Source organism: Hyphopichia burtonii (genome assembly GCF_001661395.1).
Source record: "Hyphopichia burtonii NRRL Y-1933 unplaced genomic scaffold HYPBUscaffold_1, whole genome shotgun sequence".
NCBI classification, from domain to species: Eukaryota; Fungi; Ascomycota; class Pichiomycetes; order Serinales; family Debaryomycetaceae; genus Hyphopichia; species Hyphopichia burtonii.
The window spans coordinates 1,287,135-1,310,301 of NW_017963728.1; the positions used below are offsets into that span (position 1 = coordinate 1,287,135).

General features: G+C 35.9%; 13 protein-coding genes across 13 annotated transcripts; 6 read left to right on the forward strand and 7 right to left on the reverse strand.

Annotated features, from left to right (window-relative positions):
• Positions 1-51: 51 nt before the first annotated feature.
• On the forward strand, positions 52-527 carry HYPBUDRAFT_132336 (mitochondrial 37S ribosomal protein bS16m; the record flags this gene model as incomplete). Its single annotated transcript, XM_020219475.1, has 1 exon — positions 52-527. One exon carries the CDS (start codon positions 52-54, stop codon positions 454-456), a length of 405 nt encoding a protein of 134 aa, XP_020078921.1. The 3' UTR covers positions 457-527.
• Positions 528-559: 32 nt separating this feature from the next.
• Positions 560-2,660, reverse strand: HYPBUDRAFT_236559 (uncharacterized protein; the record flags this gene model as incomplete). The annotated part of the gene is made up of 1 exon (XM_020223192.1): positions 560-2,660. The coding sequence occupies exon 1, from the start codon at positions 2,591-2,593 to the stop codon at positions 560-562; it is 2,034 nt and encodes a 677-aa protein (XP_020078922.1). The 5' UTR covers positions 2,594-2,660.
• Positions 2,661-2,868: 208 nt separating this feature from the next.
• Positions 2,869-3,846, reverse strand: RPP0 (60S ribosomal protein uL10; the record flags this gene model as incomplete). The annotated part of the gene is made up of 1 exon (XM_020222667.1): positions 2,869-3,846. Exon 1 carries the CDS (start codon positions 3,802-3,804, stop codon positions 2,869-2,871), a length of 936 nt encoding a protein of 311 aa, XP_020078923.1. The 5' UTR covers positions 3,805-3,846.
• Positions 3,847-4,148: 302 nt separating this feature from the next.
• PHM5 (endopolyphosphatase) lies at positions 4,149-5,819 on the reverse strand (the record flags this gene model as incomplete). The annotated part of the gene is made up of 1 exon (XM_020218258.1): positions 4,149-5,819. The coding sequence occupies one exon, from the start codon at positions 5,817-5,819 to the stop codon at positions 4,149-4,151; it is 1,671 nt and encodes a 556-aa protein (XP_020078924.1).
• Positions 5,820-6,828: 1,009 nt separating this feature from the next.
• On the forward strand, positions 6,829-10,426 carry HYPBUDRAFT_3786 (dihydrofolate synthase; the record flags this gene model as incomplete). Its single annotated transcript, XM_020223381.1, has 3 exons — positions 6,829-7,732; positions 8,108-8,695; positions 9,276-10,426. The coding sequence occupies 3 exons, from the start codon at positions 6,829-6,831 to the stop codon at positions 10,424-10,426; spliced, it is 2,643 nt and encodes an 880-aa protein (XP_020078925.1).
• Positions 10,427-10,496: 70 nt separating this feature from the next.
• HYPBUDRAFT_102372 (uncharacterized protein) lies at positions 10,497-12,233 on the forward strand (the record flags this gene model as incomplete). Its single annotated transcript, XM_020218193.1, has 1 exon — positions 10,497-12,233. The coding sequence occupies one exon, from the start codon at positions 10,497-10,499 to the stop codon at positions 12,231-12,233; it is 1,737 nt and encodes a 578-aa protein (XP_020078926.1).
• A 27-nt stretch (positions 12,234-12,260) lies between these two features.
• On the reverse strand, positions 12,261-13,490 carry ASC1 (40S ribosomal protein RACK1; the record flags this gene model as incomplete). The annotated part of the gene is made up of 2 exons (XM_020219476.1): positions 12,261-12,758; positions 12,963-13,490. 2 exons carry the CDS (start codon positions 13,488-13,490, stop codon positions 12,333-12,335), a joined length of 954 nt encoding a protein of 317 aa, XP_020078927.1. The 3' UTR covers positions 12,261-12,332.
• A 402-nt stretch (positions 13,491-13,892) lies between these two features.
• HYPBUDRAFT_151430 (uncharacterized protein) lies at positions 13,893-15,512 on the forward strand. The gene has a single exon (XM_020220493.1). It carries the CDS (start codon positions 13,946-13,948, stop codon positions 15,458-15,460), a length of 1,515 nt encoding a protein of 504 aa, XP_020078928.1. The 5' UTR covers positions 13,893-13,945; the 3' UTR covers positions 15,461-15,512.
• Positions 15,513-15,543: 31 nt separating this feature from the next.
• GCN3 (translation initiation factor eIF2B subunit alpha) lies at positions 15,544-16,473 on the reverse strand (the record flags this gene model as incomplete). The annotated part of the gene is made up of 1 exon (XM_020218092.1): positions 15,544-16,473. One exon carries the CDS (start codon positions 16,471-16,473, stop codon positions 15,544-15,546), a length of 930 nt encoding a protein of 309 aa, XP_020078929.1.
• Positions 16,474-16,858: 385 nt separating this feature from the next.
• Positions 16,859-17,590, forward strand: HYPBUDRAFT_98648 (DNA-directed RNA polymerase III subunit; the record flags this gene model as incomplete). Its single annotated transcript, XM_020224018.2, has 1 exon — positions 16,859-17,590. A coding segment is annotated over one exon (732 nt), but the record flags the coding sequence as incomplete, so codon positions are not given.
• A 264-nt stretch (positions 17,591-17,854) lies between these two features.
• Positions 17,855-20,185, forward strand: DBP7 (putative ATP-dependent RNA helicase; the record flags this gene model as incomplete). The annotated part of the gene is made up of 1 exon (XM_020222068.1): positions 17,855-20,185. The coding sequence occupies one exon, from the start codon at positions 17,855-17,857 to the stop codon at positions 20,183-20,185; it is 2,331 nt and encodes a 776-aa protein (XP_020078931.1).
• Positions 20,186-20,232: 47 nt separating this feature from the next.
• On the reverse strand, positions 20,233-21,147 carry HYPBUDRAFT_101692 (5'-(N(7)-methyl 5'-triphosphoguanosine)-(mRNA) diphosphatase; the record flags this gene model as incomplete). The annotated part of the gene is made up of 1 exon (XM_020218133.1): positions 20,233-21,147. One exon carries the CDS (start codon positions 21,145-21,147, stop codon positions 20,233-20,235), a length of 915 nt encoding a protein of 304 aa, XP_020078932.1.
• A 128-nt stretch (positions 21,148-21,275) lies between these two features.
• Positions 21,276-23,117, reverse strand: HYPBUDRAFT_146255 (uncharacterized protein; the record flags this gene model as incomplete). Its single annotated transcript, XM_020219949.1, has 1 exon — positions 21,276-23,117. The coding sequence occupies one exon, from the start codon at positions 23,115-23,117 to the stop codon at positions 21,276-21,278; it is 1,842 nt and encodes a 613-aa protein (XP_020078933.1).
• Between the last annotated feature and the right edge of the window lie 50 nt (positions 23,118-23,167).

Genomic DNA, 23,167 nt, shown 5'->3' on the forward strand with positions numbered 1-23,167 from the left:
AAACATAGAGAAGACCATAACTTGATAAAGACCGTCCAGAGATTACACGAGATGACTGCTAAGAGCTCTATAATTGTTAGATTGGCTCGTTTTGGTAGAAGACACCAACCGCTTTACAATATTGTTGTTGCCAGAAGACAGGCAGCCAGAGATGCCTTACCTATTGAAGTATTAGGAACTTACGATCCAAAGCCAGTTCCATTATCCCCACAAGAAAAACAACAGAATGTCAAGCCTTATAAGAACATAGAGTTAGATTTCGATAGATCCAAGTACTGGCTAGGAGTTGGTGCTGACGTTAGTGACCGTGTCACCTTTTTATTTAAAAGAGCAGGTCTTTTGCCTGAGCAATGGCCAAGTCCTCAAAAATTATCACAGCATACTAAAAAGTCTACTACTAGACCATTAGAAGTAGTTGAAGAAGAAGCCCAAACCTTATTAAGACCAAGAGATTAGTAGCGTGCCAGTCTCATGATACATAAATAATGTCCTTTCCTTGTATATATATATTATCAATATCACAATTCATTTATTAATTTATATAAAATGATGAAAATAATTATTTAAAAAGCTTTGTGAATGTTTTTTTAAGCTTTTTAGGTATATTAGAAGCAGCTTGCCTGAAACGAATTTTTTTCTCTTGATTAGAATGTCCTTTAAAAGATTTACTAGCTTGTTGTATTCTTCTCTCTTGTAAACTAACAGAAACTCTTTTGTCATCTTTCTCTACATCACTTAGTTGTGAAGAGGAATCTTTGACCTTCAATTCATTCGAGAAATTTTGGTCTAGCTCACTCTCTTGAGCTTCATACCCCAGACAATCGATATCATTTATGTTTTCAACATGAACATAATTATCATTTGAAGACAGCGCTGAAACAGCTGGACACGAAGTTGATAATAGAGGAACATCAGTATCCCAATCTGAAAATATTCCAATATTAGTTCCACTTTTGACCAACTCCCGACGTTTAAGTTTATTCAACTCAATAGAATCAAATATGAAACGTGAGTTTCTCTTAAGCCCCAACTCTTCTTTATCCTCATCAGCTTTATGCAATTGTGGTTGGGAACGTCTTATGAACGAGGGTTCCACAGTATCAAGCTTCATTGGGCCAAATCTTGACATCCATGCTGGATGAGGATGATTTCCAATTGATTCTAAATCGGTTTTTCCTTCTTGTGATACGTATTGAGTTGCAACCTCATCATCAGTGATTTCAAGAGTTGGTTTATTTAGAAAATGCCTAAAATTTCCACTATCTAAGGTGAAGTTTTCAAAATTAGAGTTCTTAATAACTGTATGAGAAGAAGTGTTTTGTAAAGTAAGTTCATTTTCGTAAACGTTATTATAAGCATTTGAAAAGAGATGAAGGTTTTCAATATAACTATCTATAGAAAGAAAAGACCAAGGAGGAAATTCAGCAAGCCTTAAAATAAACTCTTGAAATATTGATTTCATATAAATTTTCTGATCAAAGTATGATGTATTCAATATATTTTGACTGAAAACGATTTGATCGAAGTTTTGTAGCCTTTTCACAAATATTTTTAGAAATTCGAAATCGTTTGTTAATGCTGAATGTTGTTTCAATACCTTTATTGTTAGATATTCGAAAATAAGAGACCACTGGTCAGAATTGGTTATAACTATTTCCATTGACTTGAATAATTCAGAAATGTTATATTTTAGATTATAAACGAGATGCTCATCTTTCAAGTTTGAGTGGTTATTTTCCAATTCCTCTTCATAGCTTGATATCGAGCCTTCAATTGAACGAATCAACATGAGAGTAGTTGCTCTATCGATCGAAACATTAATTGGTTCTTCGTAACTTGAGTGATTGCTTGTTCGATTAACGGAACAATTTACTGACAACTGAAATACTGTTTCAATTAGGTAATTGATCGTGTTTAAAGTTTGGTTTTTCGAAATGTTCAGTAAGCTATTGACGTTAGGGATTATCAACGATAAAATGATTTTCTTGAATTTAATCTTCAAAAAATGAAGAAATTCACATTGAGTAGTATAATCACAGCATTCATTTGCAAAAAGTAACAGTTCCTTAACCAAATCCTTTAACTGATCAAAGGATTCCTGGAAAGAGTATAAATAAATATCTGAATTTTCATTAAGCAATAACTCGATCTTTGCCATTCTAATCGAGATATTAGTATCCGGTCTCGTAAGACCTCTTCTGTTTGAAATCCAATTAGTGAAGCAAGTGAGATTGGAAAAAACTCTACCAGAACCATAAGTCGAATCTCTGCGCAGATCAAAAGTATCCAACCTAGAAGTTGTTTCGTTTAATAAGCTTTCTTCAGCCATGGTTAAAAGTAAACTAGGAATAAATGAAAAATTACTTTCACGAATCTTTGAATGTTTATTTAGCCTGGGAGGTGAAATCTGGGAAAAGGAAGAAGCGCTAGTATAACTCGAAGAACCGTACAATGTTTCAACCCCAATAATAGTATGGGGTCTGTTGGAGGTTAAATTGTAGGATTCGAAAGACCTTTTTTCATTTAGTGAATATCTTTGAATTTGTGGATGAGTCGAGAACTGTAAGACCCCAAGCATAATCTGAATCAACATGAACCGTCTGTAAATTGCCTATCTGTAAACCTTAACAACATTCATATTCAAATGAATACATACAGATACATATATATATATATAGATTCATACATAGATATAGTCTGATGAGGTTAAGTTTGGGCTGCGAAAAAAATGTTTCAGCTTTTTTTGTTGCAGCCAGCAAAGCGGTTTCAAACTAGTTTTATAGGAGCTTCAAACGTACGACAACTACAGTGGTAATACTAAAAGGAAATTTATACTATTAAACTAAACTAAGTGAGGATCTAATTTGCTTAATCGAATAAACCGAATCCCATGTCATCATCGGATTCTTCAGCTTCTTCAGCTGGAGCAGCTTCAGCAGCAGCATCAGAAGAACCAGCAGCGGCAGCAGCTGGAGCAGCAGCAGCGTAAGCTTCTGGGTTAGCTAATCTATCTTTGATAGCTTCTGAACCTTCGAAGGTGTAATCAGTAGCAATAGATAAAGCTAAGACATTCTTATAGTGGTTAACAACAGAGTGACCAACAGATGGTAAGGTTGGGTAACCAACAGCTAAAGAGATGGAAGCAATGGTGTTGATAGCGGAAACAAAGTGACCGACTAATTCATCATCAGTGATATCCAAGATAGAAGCTGGGAAAACTTGACCTTTATCGTAAACTTGGACAACAGTTAAACCATAAGTGAATGGAGAAATGTTTAACATGTTAAGTAAAGTAGCTTCAGAAGGACCAACTTTAGCATCTTTTTCAACAACTTTAACATCAGAAACAATTTCAATGGTACCTCTGGCAATCTTGGTTGGAACACCTAAGGCTTGGAAGAAAGAAGTTTTACCTGGTTCCATACCGGTGTTACCAGCTGGAATGAAAACATCTTTTGGAGCAACGGCACCAGCTTTAGCTGGAGCAGCAACAACATTAGAAACAACAACATCTCTAATAGATTTTAAGTCACTGTTGGTGAAAATAAAACCAACATTACCTTTAACAAAAGGTAATAATTTTTCATAATCTGGTAATTCAGATAAGAAACCTCTTAAAGCACGTCTAACCATGGTGTTTTTACCCATTAAAACGGTAGCTTCACCTCTTAAGGCTTTTCTAATTTCGTGCATTTGTTGAGAAGAGACATTGTCGACACCAACAATGAAGATTGATTGGTAGTCTTCCAATAATTGTCTTAATTTGCTGAAGTATTGAACTTTTTTATCACGAGTACCACCCATTTCGACTTGATTATATCTATTTGACGATAGGAATATTTAATGGTATTCAAATATGTCTTGATAAAGAAGAATAAATGAAAGGAAAATTGGAAGATTTTTCAACTTTCAAGTAGTGAAAATTGTGCGAGAAAAAAAAAACTCACCAAAAAATTTTGAAAAACAAAAAAGGGCTGCAGCCCTTGAAAAAAAGTATAGCACGTGATAGGTATTCAAAAATGTACGGATGCGAGACCGATATTTGCAACCATTGCAAGTTCTATTTTGATAACTCAACTTTTGTTGCTTCTAAATATACAAGGGTGCCATTAATAACTTAGATTTTATTGCTACTAAATATACAAGGGTTAACCATAATTTTTATTTTCGTAATCCGAGCTGACAAAGCTGAATTTCAAAAAGTATTTCCAAATACTTTCTAGTTTTTTCAATTCCTTACCGTCTTCGAATTTAGATTTGGTTGGTTTACCCAAGTTTCTTGCCAATTGCAACCACAGCGAAACGGTTAGGTCAGGTAAGTAGAAGGGTTCTTCATTACTTTTATATTCAATTTCATATTCGAAATGTTTATCACCTTTATTAACCGATTCCAAGTCAAGGTAATACTGAACGTATTTTTCAGGAGACAAGAATTGAGGAGTGTAAGCCGGACCCAATTTGTTATGTTTAGGGAATTGCGGAGGGAAAGTTTTATCGGGCTTCTTCTTTTTATGTTTCTTCTTTTTCTTTGAGATTTCAAAATCGTCGTCAACTTCAAGATTTTCAATTAAATGATCGATTTTCATGAAGAAGGAATCCCACGAGAACGGTTGGTTAAATTTAGAAACGTCGGAAATGTTATATTCCCATATTCTAAAACCTGGATTGAAAGTTGGTACGATACTTGAACCAACATGGGCTATACTATATCTTTCCAGGTTAGCACCCGACTTCTTCTTACCTTTGACTTTAGCGTATAAGTCTCTTCTTAAGGATTCCATATAACCAACTTTACCATTGGGGACCCCACCTTGAGTTTGGAAATTTTTCTTAATTTGATATTCCCCAAAAGAAGCAAAATAGTTGCTGTTATTATCTTCCACATCAATTTGTTCATCTTCCACATCAATTTGTTCATCTTCTTCCTCATCAAGAACCAAGTTTGATATTTTAAAATCTTTTTTAATTGATTTATAAGCTTTATTAGAGTCCAAAGGAATGAAATGGTCAATGTTCATGTGACCGTACAATCCACCAATGATGACGTCTCTATACTCATGGGTCCATGCCACGTATTTTCTCCAACAACTTATATCATAGTTTTTTTCATTTGGAGGTACATGGCCAGTTAACCAAACTTTCATATTTTGTTTTCTCAATTCTTTTAAAACATATCCCAACCATAAGAATAATTCGTGGCCCGGCTGTTTTTTCGAATCACAGTTATCGACCAAAGGATTTGATTTGAATAAATATAACGTGTTCAAAGAAATGACTGCCAAATTACCAGGAATGACTTCTTTGAAAAAATAAACCCCTTTATTGAAAACATGAAGCTGAGACTGTGGGATGAAATTTTTCCATATTTTATAAAACTCTCTAGTCTGTAAAGTAGAGCCATGGCTGAATAAGTTGTGTGGATAAACGTCATTATTACCAATTGAAGGAATAATTGGGATATGGGGGAAATGGTCAATCATCAAATCAGCAACCAATTGGTTCATATTGAAGATGTGATCCTCGGTTCTAGGATACCTACGGTCGTTATCATGTCTGATATTATCACCAGTCCAAACAATAAAGTCGATTTTATCGGCCAAGTTGTCTGAGATCCATTCAATGGTCTTATTCATCAAAAGCATTGGAGAATCACACCCTAATATCGCATCCCCATACTTCCCAGCTTTAACCGAGTCGGATTTAGACCCCGAATGGCATTGTTCCGAAGGTGACGATCCCACCACGTAATACGGATCAGGATGTAAGTCTGTAATGTGTAAGAACCTACCGTGGACCTTTTTCCCATTAATTTCAACCATTGGTTTATTCGTTAATCCCAACTGGCCAACTTTGGCATCTTCCCGGTAGAGTACCGCGATTTCATTGGTGTATTGGTTCCTGGTGACGTTCAATAGGATGTATATCGCAATGAGTCCACCAACCAACTTTCCGATCATAGTGGGCACTGTTAAACATCTGACATTCAATCTTATATGGGGTTCTGGGGCTGTTGAAAATTTCCCCTTATTATTTGCTTAGGTAATGCACACCCAGAGGATCACGTAAGCGTGCGGAAATGTACGCGCAGGACCACTCCTAACAGTAGGGCACGCCAGCGTAAACGCCAGCGTAAACACCAGCACACCCGGCACACCCACCCAAACATTGCAACTGGAGCTGGGGCCATGAACACCAATTAGCACCCCTTCACAGCCCAGAGGGAGATCCACAGGCCCATTAACCTCAGAAGGTAATTTACGGGCTAGGGTCTCTATATTACCTGATGGGTACTGCAGTAACAAACACGAAAACTTGCAACCAAAACTCACAAACGTCAAAATTACCCAAACCAGAAGCAATTATGAACCGCATGTAGAATGCTGAATATGAAATATCGAATCTGAAATAATGAATATGAAAGAGCGAATATGAAATATCGAATATAACAGGAAGAGAAGGAGAATAAGAGACCGTACGTAAATTATACGCGTTAGGAGGATATTTCAAAATAGTAATAGGGTTACTCAATTAGTACTCGCGATTTATTGTAATGAGATTGAACCTTAAACACGCAAAGAAGGCCTTTAGAAGTAAATGATACGTGATTAACACGAAAGGTGAAGATGTACCTGTATCCTTTTGTTTACTTGAAGAGTAGGTAATGTTTACAATTGATAAATTACTTACATTTAAATTAAACACGCATTTATTTGATCCCTTTAAATGGGTTTATAAATATGAAGAAAATCTCTTTTAAAAATTGATGGTACCTGGATCAAGAAACCTAACTTTATACTATCCTTAAGATTCTAACTATATTCGATCGTTATGTATTTGCAAACCCCCAAAAGACCCAATTTGCCATCTACACCAAGTTATAAATTACCACCGTTCTCATCGCTTTTATCAAAAGAATTACCACCACCAATAATCAAACCCAGATTACCCTCGATAGATACTTTACCAACACCAATCACCAATTACAAGTTTAATTCGATAACACCTCCGGAAGAAAGCGACGTGTCCAATGACTCGTTCAACGATACTTTTCAAGAATTGAAACCTAAGATTAAGAAAAGGAAAAGTTCTAATGATTCAGAAAAATCCTTCGCATTCATTTCTCACTCTCCAGCAACTTATCCGCTGCAAGAACCTTCAATTGATAATGCTCCTTTGGCAAGAAGGAAGAGAAGAAGAACCAGTCCTAACGAGTTATCCATCTTACAACAAGAATTCGAAAAGGGATCAACCCCCAATAAATTAAGAAGAATAGAAATCAGCAATAAAGTTAACATGTCAGAAAAAGCAGTGCAAATTTGGTTTCAAAATAAAAGACAATCTTTAAGAAAACAATCAAATCACGAAAAGGAAATCACAGAATTACCCCCAACCCCGGATACCTCTAATTATTTCCCAATAGTTGAATCAACCCCAACAAAACCGGCTTTTAATTCAAGCTCTACTCCCTTTACTAAACTTGACATTGATCCAATCGATACTTCTTCTCTCAATAATAACTTGGTTTTAAATAACACTAAAAAGAAACAACCAAACTCTCTCAACTCAATCAACTCTCAGACAATGACTTTCAAATTGGCTCCTGCTAAAGTTGCCACTCCAAATCTTTTAAATAAATTAAAATTAGAGGAAAGATCTCCTCTAAAAGAAATTAACCTTAATAAACCTAAAAAGGATAATGAATGTATAGAAAACTTATTATCCTTGAAAACAGGTAATTGGAAATAACTAGAAATGAATAAATGATTGTACGATACTATACCCTTTGTAAGGTTTGTAGATTTTTGCAACTTTGCCATTTTGGTGCTTTTTCGCGTTACGCGATGCTCCTTCAAGGCTTCTACAACAGGGTTGATCCTGCCCTGGAGGTCAAGTTGCTTGATCGCTGGTCCCAGCCAGATCAAGGTTTGCTGTTCACCTGTTAGTACGCGTGGAGAACCTAGTAAAACCAGTAAAGTTTGTAAATTGAACTGGTAGTCGAAATTAGTAGTTGAGATTTAATTTTTCATCGAGTTTTGATTTTAAAATTAAATCTCAACTACTAACTCTTTATCAATGTACGGAGATTTATCAAACAAACTAATACTAGACGCTAAAAGAAGCTCCAACTTATCGGAACTTCCACTATACCAAACCGACCTCATCAAAGATATCCTCAAGGAAATCCACGATCTAGATCGTGATATTGAGTATCTCCAAGAACAAGAATCAATTCAGAATTCATCATCATCATCCGAAGAAGAAATTAAAATCAACCAATGTCAGATCTTCGTAACCCACTTATGCTTAAGAAGGAACAAAAGATGCTTGCTAGCCTACCAATACTTGAGAGCATCTAAAATAGATGAGTTTTGCTGGCTAAACATCGACCCAATATCAAACTTGGACTCAAATTCAAAATTTAAATCTTCTACAAGCCAAAATTTAAACTTAGATAATCTAAGTCATAACGAATTGGAATACTTTAAAAACTATCAGGATCTACTCATCGACTATAAGTCAAATTTCCCCGATATCGATCTTTCTGGGGATTTGGAACCTCCAACAAATATCTTTGTAGACGTTCGTGTTTTGAAAGATGGCGGTGAAGTTCAAACTGAATACGGGGTATTCAACCTTATTAAAGATTCCCAATTCTACGTTCGTAAATCAGACGTTGAAAGATTGATTCAACAAGGTTACTTACAAGAAATTTGATTCTTAAGTACTTATATATTTAATTAGTTAATTTATTTAATTCTTTTAATTCATCTTTTAATCGTTTTTCTCCCAATTGGGTATTCTTTTGATCAACACTGAGTGGTAAGATCATTACATTATCTTCATTTTTATCGTATACTCCTATATTATCATCCATCAACTTAACTTCTTTTCTTAACCCTATGGCTATATCACTTATTAATCCGTAGATGTTCTTGGTTTGTTTCTCAAATTGCTCTTTGGTCTTATCGGAATTTTCATTAGAAGAATATGTCTCAAATAAACTAGATACGTTATCAAGTAGACTCACTACTTGACAGTCTATTTCGTATAGTGAATCAAGCCTTTTCTCTATGTATGTCATGGGTGTCTTGTTATTGTTTTGTATTATGTTGTAAGAAGAACTGGTAATTTTGAATATTAAAAAAGTGAGATTGAAGTGATTGAGAAATTATTATACTTTACTTAACCAATGATTGACCTAGGCCTTGCTAGGATATCAACACTACTTTCCCATCTCGGGAACCCTCACCATCTCTTCAAGTCCGTCCATATAGCTGGTACAAATGGTAAAGGATCAACGGTGGCTTATATCTCATCAATTTTAACCAACTCCAAGATAACTAATGGATGCTTCAATTCCCCCCATTTATTATACTACAATGATTGCATTTCAATTAATAATAAAGCTTATCCCTTACCAAAATTCAATAAAGTAAGCCAGTTGGTAAATAGTGAAAATGAAAAACATCAATTGAACTGTACCGAATTCGAAATACTAACGGCTACGGCTTTCAAAATTTTTCAAATTGAAAAAATTGAGTTTGCCATAATTGAAGTTGGTCTAGGCGGGAGATTGGACGCAACAAACGTGTTGACCCCTCTAAATGGTAACGGAGTGGTTGCTACTGGTATAACTAAGATTGGTTTCGACCATGAAGGGTTTTTAGGTAATACCTTAACTGCCATTGCTGGTGAAAAAGCCGGAATCATTAAAGAGCAAGTACCAGTGGTTGTTGATTCAACAAATCACCAGGATGCCCTAAACGTGATTGAAAAGAAGGCTCATGATTTGAATGCAAACTTATACTATACTAATAAATCTCTACAATTAGATTCACTCTTGAAAAAGTCTCCTTTGAAAGGTGACTACCAATATCAAAATTTAGGCATTGCATTGAAAATAATCGATCTAATCAAATCCCGGTTCCATTTACCAATACCCTCCAAGTCTATAGAGTTAGGCATTTCTAAAACAAATTGGCCCGGACGCTTGCAGTCTGTCGAAATACCCAACAAAGATTTGACCGTACTTATCGATGGTGCCCATAACGAAAGTGCTGCAATAGAATTGGGTAAATACCTTGCTAATCTCAGAGTTGCAAATCCTGGGATCATTCTTGTTGTTGCCTTGACAAAAGGTAAATCAATTGAAAATCTTTTAAAACATATAAGTGATAAAGATAATGACACCTTGATTCCAACCGGGTTTTCGACCCCAGATAACATGCCTTGGGTTTCGAGTTTCCCCATTGATGAACTACAACAACGGGCCCAATCCTACATAAATGACATTCGTCTCGTGGAACAAGACTTGGACTCTATCTTTAACTATATATGCCAACTCAGAAAAGATGGCGATAACCGCGAAGTCGTCATTTGTGGGAGTCTATACTTATGTTCTGATGTTCTTAGATATGTAAATTGAGAAGTAGTAAAAAAAATTTCACTAGATTCATTTGAGACGCGTAACCAATATCATCTTCTTAGTAGAGATAATGGCTCCATTATCAGATTTCGAGAAACAGCGTCAAGCGAATATCAAGAGGAATAAGGATCTTCTTCGACAATTGGAATTGGATTCATTAACGGATTCAATATCTCGGGATGCCAAAAATGCAATAGAAGCCTCGAAACCTCCAAGAAAGAAAACCAAGACTCAGGCATCTCAAAGAAAACCTAAAGGTGAACAAGTTCCTGAAAGAAGATCCCGAAGACTACGTGGGGTTAACTTGGATGACAAGGAGTCAAAAGAATACCAAGAACAATTGAAGAAAGAGGAAGAAGCCAGACAGAGAAGGCAAGAATTGCAAGAATTGAGACAAACCAGACTATACGGAGATTTCAAATTGATTGATTTGGTGACTGATAAACTGGGAGCTTTGAAAAATGAAGACAAAGTGATCAAGAAAGAATCAGTTAAACGTGAAGAAGATGAATCACCAGTTAAAGAAGAAGATGAAGAAGAAATTTCAAATGATGATGAAGTTCTTCAACTTTTGAAGCAATTAGGTGACAAGTTTTCTGCTGGGGATTTCTATGAAATTATCAAAAAAAAGTCAATCGATTATAACGATAAGGTCTTAGCTTCAAAGAGAAAAGAATTCGACAATTTGAAAGTATTCGAACGTTTTGACCCTCTAGATATTAGAATTACTCAGGAAAGAATCTCTTCGATTAATTTCCATCCTTCTAAAACTGACCGAGTCATCACTGCTGGTGATAAGGCTGGCCATGTCGGTATTTGGGCGGTAGATGCAAAATCAAACAATGAAGATGAACCAGTTATTACTACGTTAAAGCCTCATGGTAAAACAGTATCGAGAATCATTTCCAGGGGCCCAACTCAAATCTTGAGTTCTTCTTATGATGGATCAGTTCGCTTAATGGACTTGAATAAATTGAATTCGAATGATCTCATAAACGTTAGTCATCCGTACGATCTGAGCTTGAGCGATGTTGCAGTTTCAGATATTAATATATGCAAAGATGATGCAAATCTTTTATATTTAACTACCTTGAGTGGGAACTTCTACCAACATGATTTAAGAGTACCTTTTAAACAAATTGAGCCAAAATCATTTTTAAGATTACATGATAAAAAGATAGGTTCCTTTTCAATTAACCCAAATTCTTGTCATCAGATTGCAACGGCTTCCTTGGATAGAACTTTAAAAATTTGGGATTTGCGTAATGTTGGTAAATCAACATTTTCTGAACTCGATTTAGATGAACCTTCTCCCCATCCTTATGGTTCATATGCTTCCAGACTTTCGATTTCTTGTGTTGATTGGAATTCGGATAATAGATTGGTTTGTAATGGTTATGATGATACCATTAATTTGTTTGATTTTAGTGGCCAAGATGGAAGTGATAAAATAATTACTGAATGGTCAGATACTTATCAACCAGGGATCAAATCGGAAGATGAATCATTAGAAGAGATTCCTGAAAATTTCAAACCATTCACCAGGATAAAACATAATTGTCAAACTGGTCGCTGGGTTACAATTTTGAAAAGTAAATGGCAGGAATCTCCAATTGATGGAGTACAAAAATTTGCAATTGCAAATATGAATAGAGGAATTGATATTTACGATCAAAAGGGACAAATATTAGCTCATTTAAGTGATGCTGAAAAAGTTGGAGCAGTCCCAGCAGTAGTAGGTATGCATCCCACCCAAAATTGGGTAGTTGGAGGAAGTGCAAGCGGTAAGCTTTATTTATTCGAATAGATTCTACGTTATTAATAGCTTTAACTTATTATACATGTATGTTTATTTTATTTTTTTAATATCTCTTCCCAAAATTATAATTAAAAAGAATTAAAATACTTAAGCAGAAGAGGTCATGACTTGCCAGACTCTGATAACGTTATCAGTGTAACCAGCGAATAAGTTTTGACCGTCAGCAGACCAAGCCAAAGAGATAGCTTCTGGGTCTTTAGCTTTAGCACCAATAGCGAATTCTGGTTTTAATTCATCTAATAAAGTTCTTTCTTGTAAGTTGAAGATTTTAATACCAGAAGCGGTAGCGGCAGCTAACCAGTATCTGTTTGGAGAGAAAGCTAAAGCGTGAACTTCAGCAGCGGCGTTCAAGGTGTATAAGGTCTTGTTTGAGTTTAAGTCCCATAAGATGATAACACCGTCTTTACCAGCAGAAGCGTTTAAGGATCCATCTGGAGAGATAGTGATACAAGAAATGTAACCGGTGTGACCAATGAAGTCAGCGTTAACGGAGTAGTCGTTTAAAGACCAAGACTAAAAAACAAAGTTAGTAAATTGAAATTAAGAAATAATCAGTATAGCTTGAAATCAATTTGATTAGATATATCAGAGATCTTGGTGATAAAAAATGTGTCTCATTCGAAGCTGGCGAGCCCCGTCTGAAGTAGCAAATATAGTAAACATCATCTAGAAATCAAAATCAAATCAAGCAAAAAAAAATATTGAAAAAAAACATACCTTAACAGTTTTATCCCAAGAAGCAGAGATAACAGTAGATTGGTCATCAGATGGGGAGAATCTAACAGCAGAAACCCAGTCGGAGTGACCAGTCAAAGTTTGCATACATTCACCAATGGTGTTCCAAACTTTAACGGTTTTATCACGAGAAGCAGAGACAATTTGTCTTAAGTTCTTAGCGATAGAAACGGATAAGACATCACTGGTGTGACCAACAAATCTTTTGGTAGATTCACCAGATTCTAAATCCCATAATCTTAAAGTTTTATCCCAAGAAGCAGATAAAGCGTAAGCACCATCAGCAGAAATGGTAACATCTTGGACAATGTGAGAGTGACCTCTGAATGATTTTTGAGGAACACCGTATTGGTTATCTTCACCACCAGTTAATTTCCATCTAATTAAAGATTTATCTCTGGAACCAGATAATAATAAATCTGGGTTAGCTGGAGTGGTGGCTAAGGAAGTAACCCAACCGTTGTGACCTTCTAAGGTACCTCTTAAAACTAAAACTTCTTGATCAGCCATTGTGAATTGATATCTAATGTACTTGTGTGTTAAACAACTAAAGAAAAGAAGAGTTTTCTATACCTTTTTTTGAATTAAGTCCATAAACTAAAAATTTTTCACTCTAAGAGAAGATCCATACATTTTACTTTTGTGTAATATCATTTTCTTTCGCTTTTTTTTTTTTGCAATTGGGAAAATCCCGTTCTCAAATGTACCGCATTTCTGTACTCGGAACTACGCATCTCCTGGTGACTGTTTTCCATCCCGAGAACAACCCGTACACCTCTATAATGTACGGAGGTTTGTCTTTGATCACGTGAGAATCTTGCTTCTTTCTTTCCTGCATACAAATAAGGAGATTAACCCCAAAAGAATACGTACTCCAGTTTTCAGGAACCGTTGCAATTAATCGGTATAATTGACTAGCAGGATCGCTGAAGAAGTAGCTGGTCAGCATGGAGAGTGAGTTAATAATGGATGCTGGGACGCTTGGGTCTGCGCAGGACTTGAAAATTGCGGTTATCAGCGGAGGAACAGCAACGAATGAGTTGGTGGGACTATTCAGATCTTTGTCACCAAATATCACGTATATTTTGCCAATACTGGATAACGGAGGATCTACGTCGGAATTGATTCGAGTAATCGGTGGCCCAGCCATCGGGGATATAAGATCCAGACTAACCCGGTTGATTCCAAGTAAGCAGGAGGAGCTTCGAAAGCTTTTAAGCTTTAGGTTATCCTCAGATGCCAGCGAAGCCAAGACGCAATGGAATGAGATTGTCGATGGTACTCACCCGTTATGGGCAAAGATCAACTCTTCTACAAAAGAGATATTGAGGGCATTTTTCATTCATGTTCATGTTGAATTGTTGAAACGGTCCAAGCACCAATTTTCGATGCATAGTAATAAATTGTTTAGGTACGAATTGGCTAATGTTGGGAATCTTTTCTTAACCGGGGTTAGGCTATTTATAGGTTCGTTGGACTCGGCCATTGAATTATTCTCCAGACTAGTTGGTATTGATCCGGATGTAGAAGTACTTCCTTGCATAAATACTAATTTCACCTATCATATCAGTGCATTACTTGAGAATGGTTTGATAATAACAGGTCAATCGCAAATATCGCATCCTTCTCAAACAGATCCAACTATTGATAATTACCCACCGCCAATTGATAAGACCAGACCCTCTACTCCAACTGAAGATTTCTTAAGAACAAACTATTTTGGTGCTACTTTAAACGGGTTGCATTTAGAGATTCCTATAAATGAAGTTGCAATTGCAAATACTCAAAGAAGCGATGATCATTTAGAAAAGAAGAAAAGCATTGATTCTTACGTATCTGATGATTCAGATGAAGAATCAGGTAACGTACCGCAATACACTCATCCAGAATTGAAAAAATCACAATTACACTTTAACAAAACTGAAAATATAGAACCGTTACTATCACCAATTAAACGTATATTTTATATATCTCCTTACGGGGAAGAAATTTGTCCTACTGCTCACAACAGGGTCACTTCAAGTCTTTCAAACTCAGACGTCATCATCTATTCTATTGGCTCTTTAATGACAAGTATAGTGCCAGTTATCATTTTGAAAGGTATTGGTAGAGCCATTGCTAATGATATCTGTCAATTTCCTGGTTATAATAAGAGAAGAATTCTTTTACTTAATGGGTGTGCTGACCGTGAAACTTACGGAATGACTGCGAAAGACTATATCGAGGTTATTGTCAAATCAGCTACCTATTCCTTAAGTGGGACTAAGGGGGGACCATCGAATAATACTGCTGAGCCAGAGTGGAATAAAGTGGTATCTCATTTATGTTATATGAAAGATCCAAAGATAGAAGTGGATACAAACTTTTTGCAAAATGTTAAAAACATACAGTGCATCGAAGTTAATCGAGTTAGTCCTCAGTCGGACTATTATGACTTGGATGACCTCAATAATAAGATTAAGCAAATGATAACCCCATGAACTTCTACAAGGAAATAATGAACCTTTTAATTTTTATTTTGTTCTGTCTAATTAATACATAATATACGTCAATCTATTTAGATTTAATCATACCACATCTTAATTAATTCTTCGGAAACGGCTGATGGAGTTAAAACACCCAAGTCCGTAATCAATGCAGTGATATATTCATGAGGAGTGAAATCAATTAGTTGAGTCTTAAACAAATCGTCATCTTCATCGCCAGAGTTACTTTGTTCAACTAAGTTCAGTATGCCATCGGGTAAATCGTTTGGAGATAACGGGAAAAGCCTAACAAACTTATGAGATTCAGTGACAACGTAAAAAGGCTTATTGTTAGTTTTAGCCAAACACCCTATTTGGTAAGATCCAATATGATTAATTATACCACCACTTTCTGCTACCCCTTCAGCACCAACTAAAATTTTATCAACCTTATGTATAACGTATCCAACGGCATTATCAACAATAAGCTCAACCGGTATGTCTGCCTTTCTCAAAACTTCGGCCATATGGTACCCTTTACCAGTGGGTCTTGCTTCAGTAACAATTACTTTAAAACGTATTAATTTTTCAGATCTTGCCTTTAGTAACAATTGATGAACTACTCTTGAATATGAATGCACTAATATAATATCATCATCCTTAATGAATGGAACACCAAACTCAGCAGACTTAGATCTTGATTCCTTAGCTCTTTGAACAAATAATTGCCCATTTTCCACTAAATTTTTCCTACATGATTCCCAATCAGAATATAAGTTGGTATTTCTTAAAACGAATCTCATAAATAAATCACAACCAGCTGAAAGCGAAATTGCATTGGGAATCGATTTTTTCAAAGTTTCAATATTGGATTTCACTAAATTAATCAATTCTGATGATGTACTTGGTTGTTTGATTCTTAACATTGTAACTAACGACTCAATGGCCGCAATAGGCATGGTCAAATCTTGATCTTCCTCTAAGAACTTCAAGTAAGTTGCCTTAATATCGAAGCCTTCTTCAGCCATCTTGCTGTTTCTTTCTATATATACCTATTGTCTATCTAATCTAAGAAGAGTTCTTGATCTTATAGTGATATTTTTTTAAAAGTATGAGTGATGAAAGAAAAAAATTATACAAAAGGATATCCGACCACAAAACACATACAAACACGTGAGAATTCACTACCGGAAATCCCTCAGATGAGACAAATAAATAAGTTTTTTTTTAATTCAGAAAAAGTGAAATACTTTGATCTTGTAGTCTAATCAAATTGGTTTCAAAATGACTAAGGTTAAATCAGAGAATGACGGCTTGTTCGTCGCAGAAGAAGAAGAGGAAGAAGAAGTTCATTCAGAAACTGGGTCACCTGAAGTTTTTGAAGACGCAGGAGATCGTGAAAACCAAGATGAAGAACAAGAAGAAGAACAAGAAGAAGAACAAGAAGAAGACCCCGTAGTTAGTTCAATCCCTTTGGTATTGAACGGCTTATCGTCAAGAAATAGACAGTCTTTGCATATATTACAATACCTGGGAAGACCCAAGTCTCGCCCTTTTGGTAATGAAAGCTTGACTGCGTCAGTAAAGAAGGAGTCAAACTGTATAGAGGTCAAGGTGCCATTGGATACCCTGAAATTCTACGACAGAGCAAGATCAGAAGAATGGGGTGGAGACGTTGAAGAGCATGGTTTACAAGGGGTGCTAAATAAGACGGATGGTGGGTTATATGCCGCTAAGATCATTAAAGAGGGAGACCAAAGAAAGATTATCTTGATTCCTGTTGATAGTACAGCTCAATTAAGACCATCCTTTAAGTACATGGATGAAGTAGATGCTGCTTCACTTGTCCAGCGCAAGGCCGAAGCAGCCTCCGATACCAAGCCAACTGGGGTTCAAGTTTTACAAACCTCAGCCAAAGCCAACGCCAATGTAAATGCAGACGGGGTCGCTCATAATGCGTTGGGTGAGGCATTGAAACATATCAAAAAGTTTGATGAAGAAGAGTGGTCTCCTCTCAATTGGAGACTGACTGATGATTCGGCCACTGAGAACCTCCATAAAGAGCTTATGGAACAGGCTGAAGCAAAAGAATTAACAACCAAAACAACCATGTTTGAATATATTGACAAACTAACAGCAGATTGATTCATTGCTGTATCAATATCATCTTTGCATACTAATTTTTCTGTATATTATCTCTATTTACGTTTAGAATGAATTTTCTCTATTTTATCAGTTGTAGTTTGAAAAGCTTTTGGCCCTTTGGACTGGAAATGGCCCCAAAATTTAGTAGCTCATCCTCTTCGCTCACAAAAAAAAAAAATGTATGAAAAAAAAAAAAATATACCGATGAGTTTAGAGATCAAGTATTATTCTTTATTCAAGTTGGAACTCGACATACCATAACAGATGGAAGACGACGACGGATTGTTATTAAATTTCTCTACAGCGGAAGTTTCTGCTCCTGCTCCACAACGTTCTAAGATCACTGGTGGTAGATGGAAAGATCGTCGTAGAGCACAATTATTATCTCAAGGTCGAGATAAGAAACCTACTAGTGATTCTAATGCTATAGAAGTCGACAACTCAGTGTTTGAGCAAAGAAAGAAGAATGTTGAGTCTACTAACAGCAAGCCCAAAAGAGGGAACAATGCTAATAATAATTATGGTCCATCCAGCAAAAGGATAAGGTTTACTGAATCTAATGGTGAATTTGGTGGTAAGAATAATTCATATGTTTCATCTTTATTTACTTCTAATCAACAAAGCTCGACTTTGAAGGAAAGCTCACAATCCGAAAATACTACTTATTTACCATCCAATGCACCATTGAAGGATGCAACTACTTTTGACGGATTGGGATTGAACGACAAACTTACTAAACATTTAACCGATACATTGAGATTCAAGGCACCAACAAAAGTTCAAAGATCAGTCGTCCCTAATTTGTTATCAACAGAGAATGACCTTTTTGTCAAAGCTCAAACAGGTTCAGGTAAAACATTAGCTTTTCTTTTACCAATAATGCATAAGTTGATGTCAGAAAATACATCTAAAATTACTAGAGATTCAGGTTTATTTGGAATTATTCTAACCCCAACTAGGGAATTGGCTACTCAGATTTATGGAGTGATGGAAACTTTAGTCAGATGTCATCATCATATTGTTCCAGGTATAGTAATTGGGGGTGAAAAGAAAAAATCAGAGAAGGCTAGATTAAGAAAAGGTGTTAATATTTTGGTTGCTACTCCAGGGAGACTTGCTGATCATATGGAAAATACTTCATCATTTGACGTTAGTCAATTGAGATGGTTGATTTTAGATGAAGGTGACAGATTAGTTGAATTGGGATTCGAAGAAACAATTACAAAAATCACCAATAATATCACAAGAGAATCCAAAGTTATGGAAACAATGCACAAATGGCAAGGCTTGCCAAATAAAAGAGTCAATGTTCTTTGCTCTGCTACTATTCAAGATGATGTTAAAAAATTGGGTAGTATTGTTTTAAATAATCCAGAAATGATAAGTGTTAACAGTGGGGCTTTACCGGGTACTACCAGTTTTGACAATGAAATTGGAGATAGAAATGAAGACTCTTCTTATAATAATGCAACCGCTCCTGATCAATTAGTTCAAAGAGTCGTTGTTGTTCCTCCAAAATTAAGATTGGTTACCCTTGGTGGGATCTTAAAAAAAATTAGTAAAGACAACGATAATTTAAAGGACGGTTCCACTACAAGAACAATTGTGTTTTTCTCCTGTTCAGATTCTGTTGAATATCATTTCGATGTAATGACCAGGAATGGTAAAAAATTCAAAAAAATGAAGGACTCAGAGACCGATAAAATTCAATACATTGAAGTGCCCCACAATCAAGATGATGATTCTGAAGATGCAGAAGGAACCGTAAATCCAAGTATGTTGACCACGCCAATGATCGGCGATAATACCGTTACTTATAAACTTCATGGTTCGTTATCACAACAAGTTAGAACTTCAACTCTTCTGGCATTCATAAAGAATGATGGCATTAACTCATCCAAGCATGCTATTTTATTCTGTACCGATGTTGCATCCCGTGGTTTGGATTTACCAAACATCTCGAATGTCGTTGAGTTCGATCCACCATTCAGTGTTGAAGATCATTTACATCGTATTGGACGTTCTGCAAGATTGGGTCAAACTGGTTTTGCAACTCTTTTCCTTTTGCCAGGCCCTGAGGAAGGATACGTCGAAGGTAAAATCGAATCGGTTCATCCAAAGAAAGGTAATCTTAGAATCGTGAAATATGAAAACTTCTTGAAAGAAGGTTTTGCAGAAGAAGAGAGTGATGAAGGAAAAAAGGAAAAGAAGAATGGAAAACCGGACCCGAAACAAAAACAAGGTAAATGGGATATTCATGCAACAACTTGGCATTTAGACGTTGAAAGATGGTTATTAGAGGATACATCTGCTCATGATAAAGCAGTTCAAGCTTTTACATCACATATCAGAGCTTACGCAACTCATTTATCTTCAGAAAGACAATTTTTCAATGTAAAACTTTTACATTTTGGTCATTTAGCGAAAAGTTTTGGTTTAAGGGAAACACCCAAGAAGTTAGGTAAGACAATTGGGACAAACATTAATAAAGAAAGTACAGGGAAAACAAAAGTTAAGAAGGAAGACCCAAAGAAAAAAATGATGAGAATGGCTAGGATGGCTGTGAAATCAACTACTGACGAATTTAATTATTAATGACTTATTTTACTTGTATATTAAATTGATTATATAGCAAATAGATTTTAATTAGCATTCAAATGGGCATTTCTATAACCCGTATCTTGCCAAAGTCCGTGGTTTTCACCTAAAAGATAACCAATAGTACGTTTTTGGTAATAATCTCCCAAAATTTTTAAATTTTCTATAACATCGTCTAGTAATATTGCTTTACCAACTGCTATACCATCTCCTAAGCCAGGATGTTTAACATTCACAATGTGGAGATGGAAATGGTAATAGGAAGGTTGATAGTGGATAAAAATTCTTAATTCGTCCTTATTAATTGGGTATTTCTCGGTAGTAACTTTCAAGATTTGACTTTTAATGTTAGTAAGATATTCAACATGTGATTCATTTAAGTCTCTCACACTAGAAATATCCATTCGCTTAACTATGGCACATAAATATAAAGACTCCAAGTTAATTTTATCCCACTTCATATCTGGTAAAAGAACAAACCCGTTGGTTTTATCTTCATCATGATGGATAAATGTTTCAGCTTCTTTCCCTTCAAATAGAATGTTATACACCCATTTTATTCTGTCACCTTTCATCGTATCTATATACGGAATGACGTATTTGGTGTACATTTCAGGGGTTTCAAGAACATAATGATATTTTTGTTCACCATATTTTCTAATATGAGTTTCAGTAGCTGGATAGATGATGTTCAACTTAGCACCAGGAATTTCTGGTAACTTTTGGTTTAGAGAAGTCAAGGACCAGTAATAGATATCGTTGTGATTTATGATTTGAAGATCATGGATCAACGAATTGATATTTTCAACCGATTCATTCAAAAAATGGGATTTTTCAAGAGATACTATTGCATCTTTCGAGTCAATTGTACCCAATAAAACAATGGATTTGGTTTGAGGATCGGTTTTGAGGATCTTCGAGAAGGAAAACTGTTTCACAAGACTTGAAATGTCAGACATTTTATGGGATAAAGATACATATCCATATCTTCGAAGACCTCGATGAGAAGATGTCTCAAAGTAGCAGAAAAATAAACCCGTAAACCTTAAATTACTATACAGCCACCTATATATATACATATATAAACTTAATTATTTTTAGTAATAACACCATTGATGGCTTCGACTTCTTTGAAGAAAGGCTTTTCACCGATAGCTTCAACCTTGACGGAAATTTCAGTATCAAAGCCTTTTTGAGTATCAAATACGGCCTTCTCATCAGATGTTTTTGATTCGTAAGGTGTTCCATTGACAGTAGCGTTTTGGCTGCTGATTAAAGCCGCTTTCAATCCATATGAGTTCGCGGGGCCCCATGGCGAGTTATTCAGTTCCTTAGACTCTTCGCTAAGCTTCAAAGGATGAGAATTGTTAAAACTCTTTGAGAGAACAGTACGATTGGTTCCCAAATCACTGACTGTAAAATTAAAGCCATTAAAGCCCAACAAGTTCAAACAATTAGTCTGACTCTCAATATAAGAGCCGGTCCCCGGAGGCCCGGTTAAATACTTAGATTTTCTACTGAACTGATTTGAACTTGAGTTTGCTAAACTAGTAAAGTTAACAAGGTAAGCAGCAGTAGTGTTATCGACTAATGTGAAATTATATAAAGTCGATATGTTTGAATTAGTGAAGCTTTCAACTATTTGATTAGTAATAACGGGTTCATAAGGCGAATTAACAGGAGGTTCGATGACAACTCCGAAACCATTTTGATAAGACGATGAACTTAAAAGCTTACCTTTACCACCCAGGATTAAATCCGATTGCCAAACCAATAAATTACCCGATACAATCCAGGAATTACTGGAAATAGCACCAGTATTAGGAGTTACGGTACCAGCTATTTGTGAAGCAGAAACCGAGACTGGAGACGAAATGACGACGTCCAAAGTAACGGATGATCCCCATAATAAAGGTAAGATTGGGATTAAATCAATTTCATAGGCCAATCCACTGAAACTTCCCGTGTTTGCTAAGGGACTCCATAACTTATAAGTATCTTCCTTATCACTAATTCGGTGAGGGTGAAATAATGTTGGTTGAGGAATAATAGAAGCAATGAAAATATTATTTACAAAAACATTTAAGTAACGCAAGGGACCAGAACCTGGCTCAAAATAGCTTGATAGCTTGTTTCTGTAGTATGTTACTTCGTCATCCGTTGCAGATGCAAATAATTGTAATTTTGCAACCGTTGAGTTAGCTGGAAGTTGACCTACCTCGATTGAAAACCTTTCCTGAGGAAGTTTGACTCTTCCTAAAGGATATATTGAAGAAGCAGCACCGTTACTAGTGAAAATATCAGACTCCATTTTAACTGACAGGTCCTTATATAAAGTTAAACTCAAAGAAAAAGAAATTGAATTAGACGGAACACCTTCAAGTATAGCCACGGAAACAGTTTGATTAGATTCAAACAAATTGAGGTATTGAGAAACGTTCTTAGAAGCTGAAGTCCGAGTAATGGTATTTTCTTCAGAGAACGGAGTTGAAGTTCTCCATACGGGGAAATCCCCAATTGAAATTTCAGTAACAATTCCGGAGCCAGCATTGGAAGTATCTTGATTAGTGATATTCAAGGTTAAAAACCCACCATTACAGTCAAAAGTGGTTCCGTAGTAATCGGCAGTGATTCCATCTTGCAAAACAGATTGATTGAAAAGCAAGTAAGAAGCAACTTCAGATCCACTTGGAACCACATGGGGTGGAGTCACTTCAAAAACCTCGATTGTAGGAGAATCAAACGAGAACATAACATTGTACCCACCCCAGTTTTTGCAGAGGATGGAGTACCCCCAACCGGCAATCAATACGAAAGAGACCCATTTCATGAGATTTCTGAAAAGAGCAAGCTTATTGGAACGCTTGGGCAAGTCTTCCAACTCTATGCCCTTGATTAGAAGGTCTTTTTCGTTCATTTGATTAGACATTGTAGTTGATCTTGTTACTTGAAAGAAAACTAGGTTTTTTTTTTTTTCAC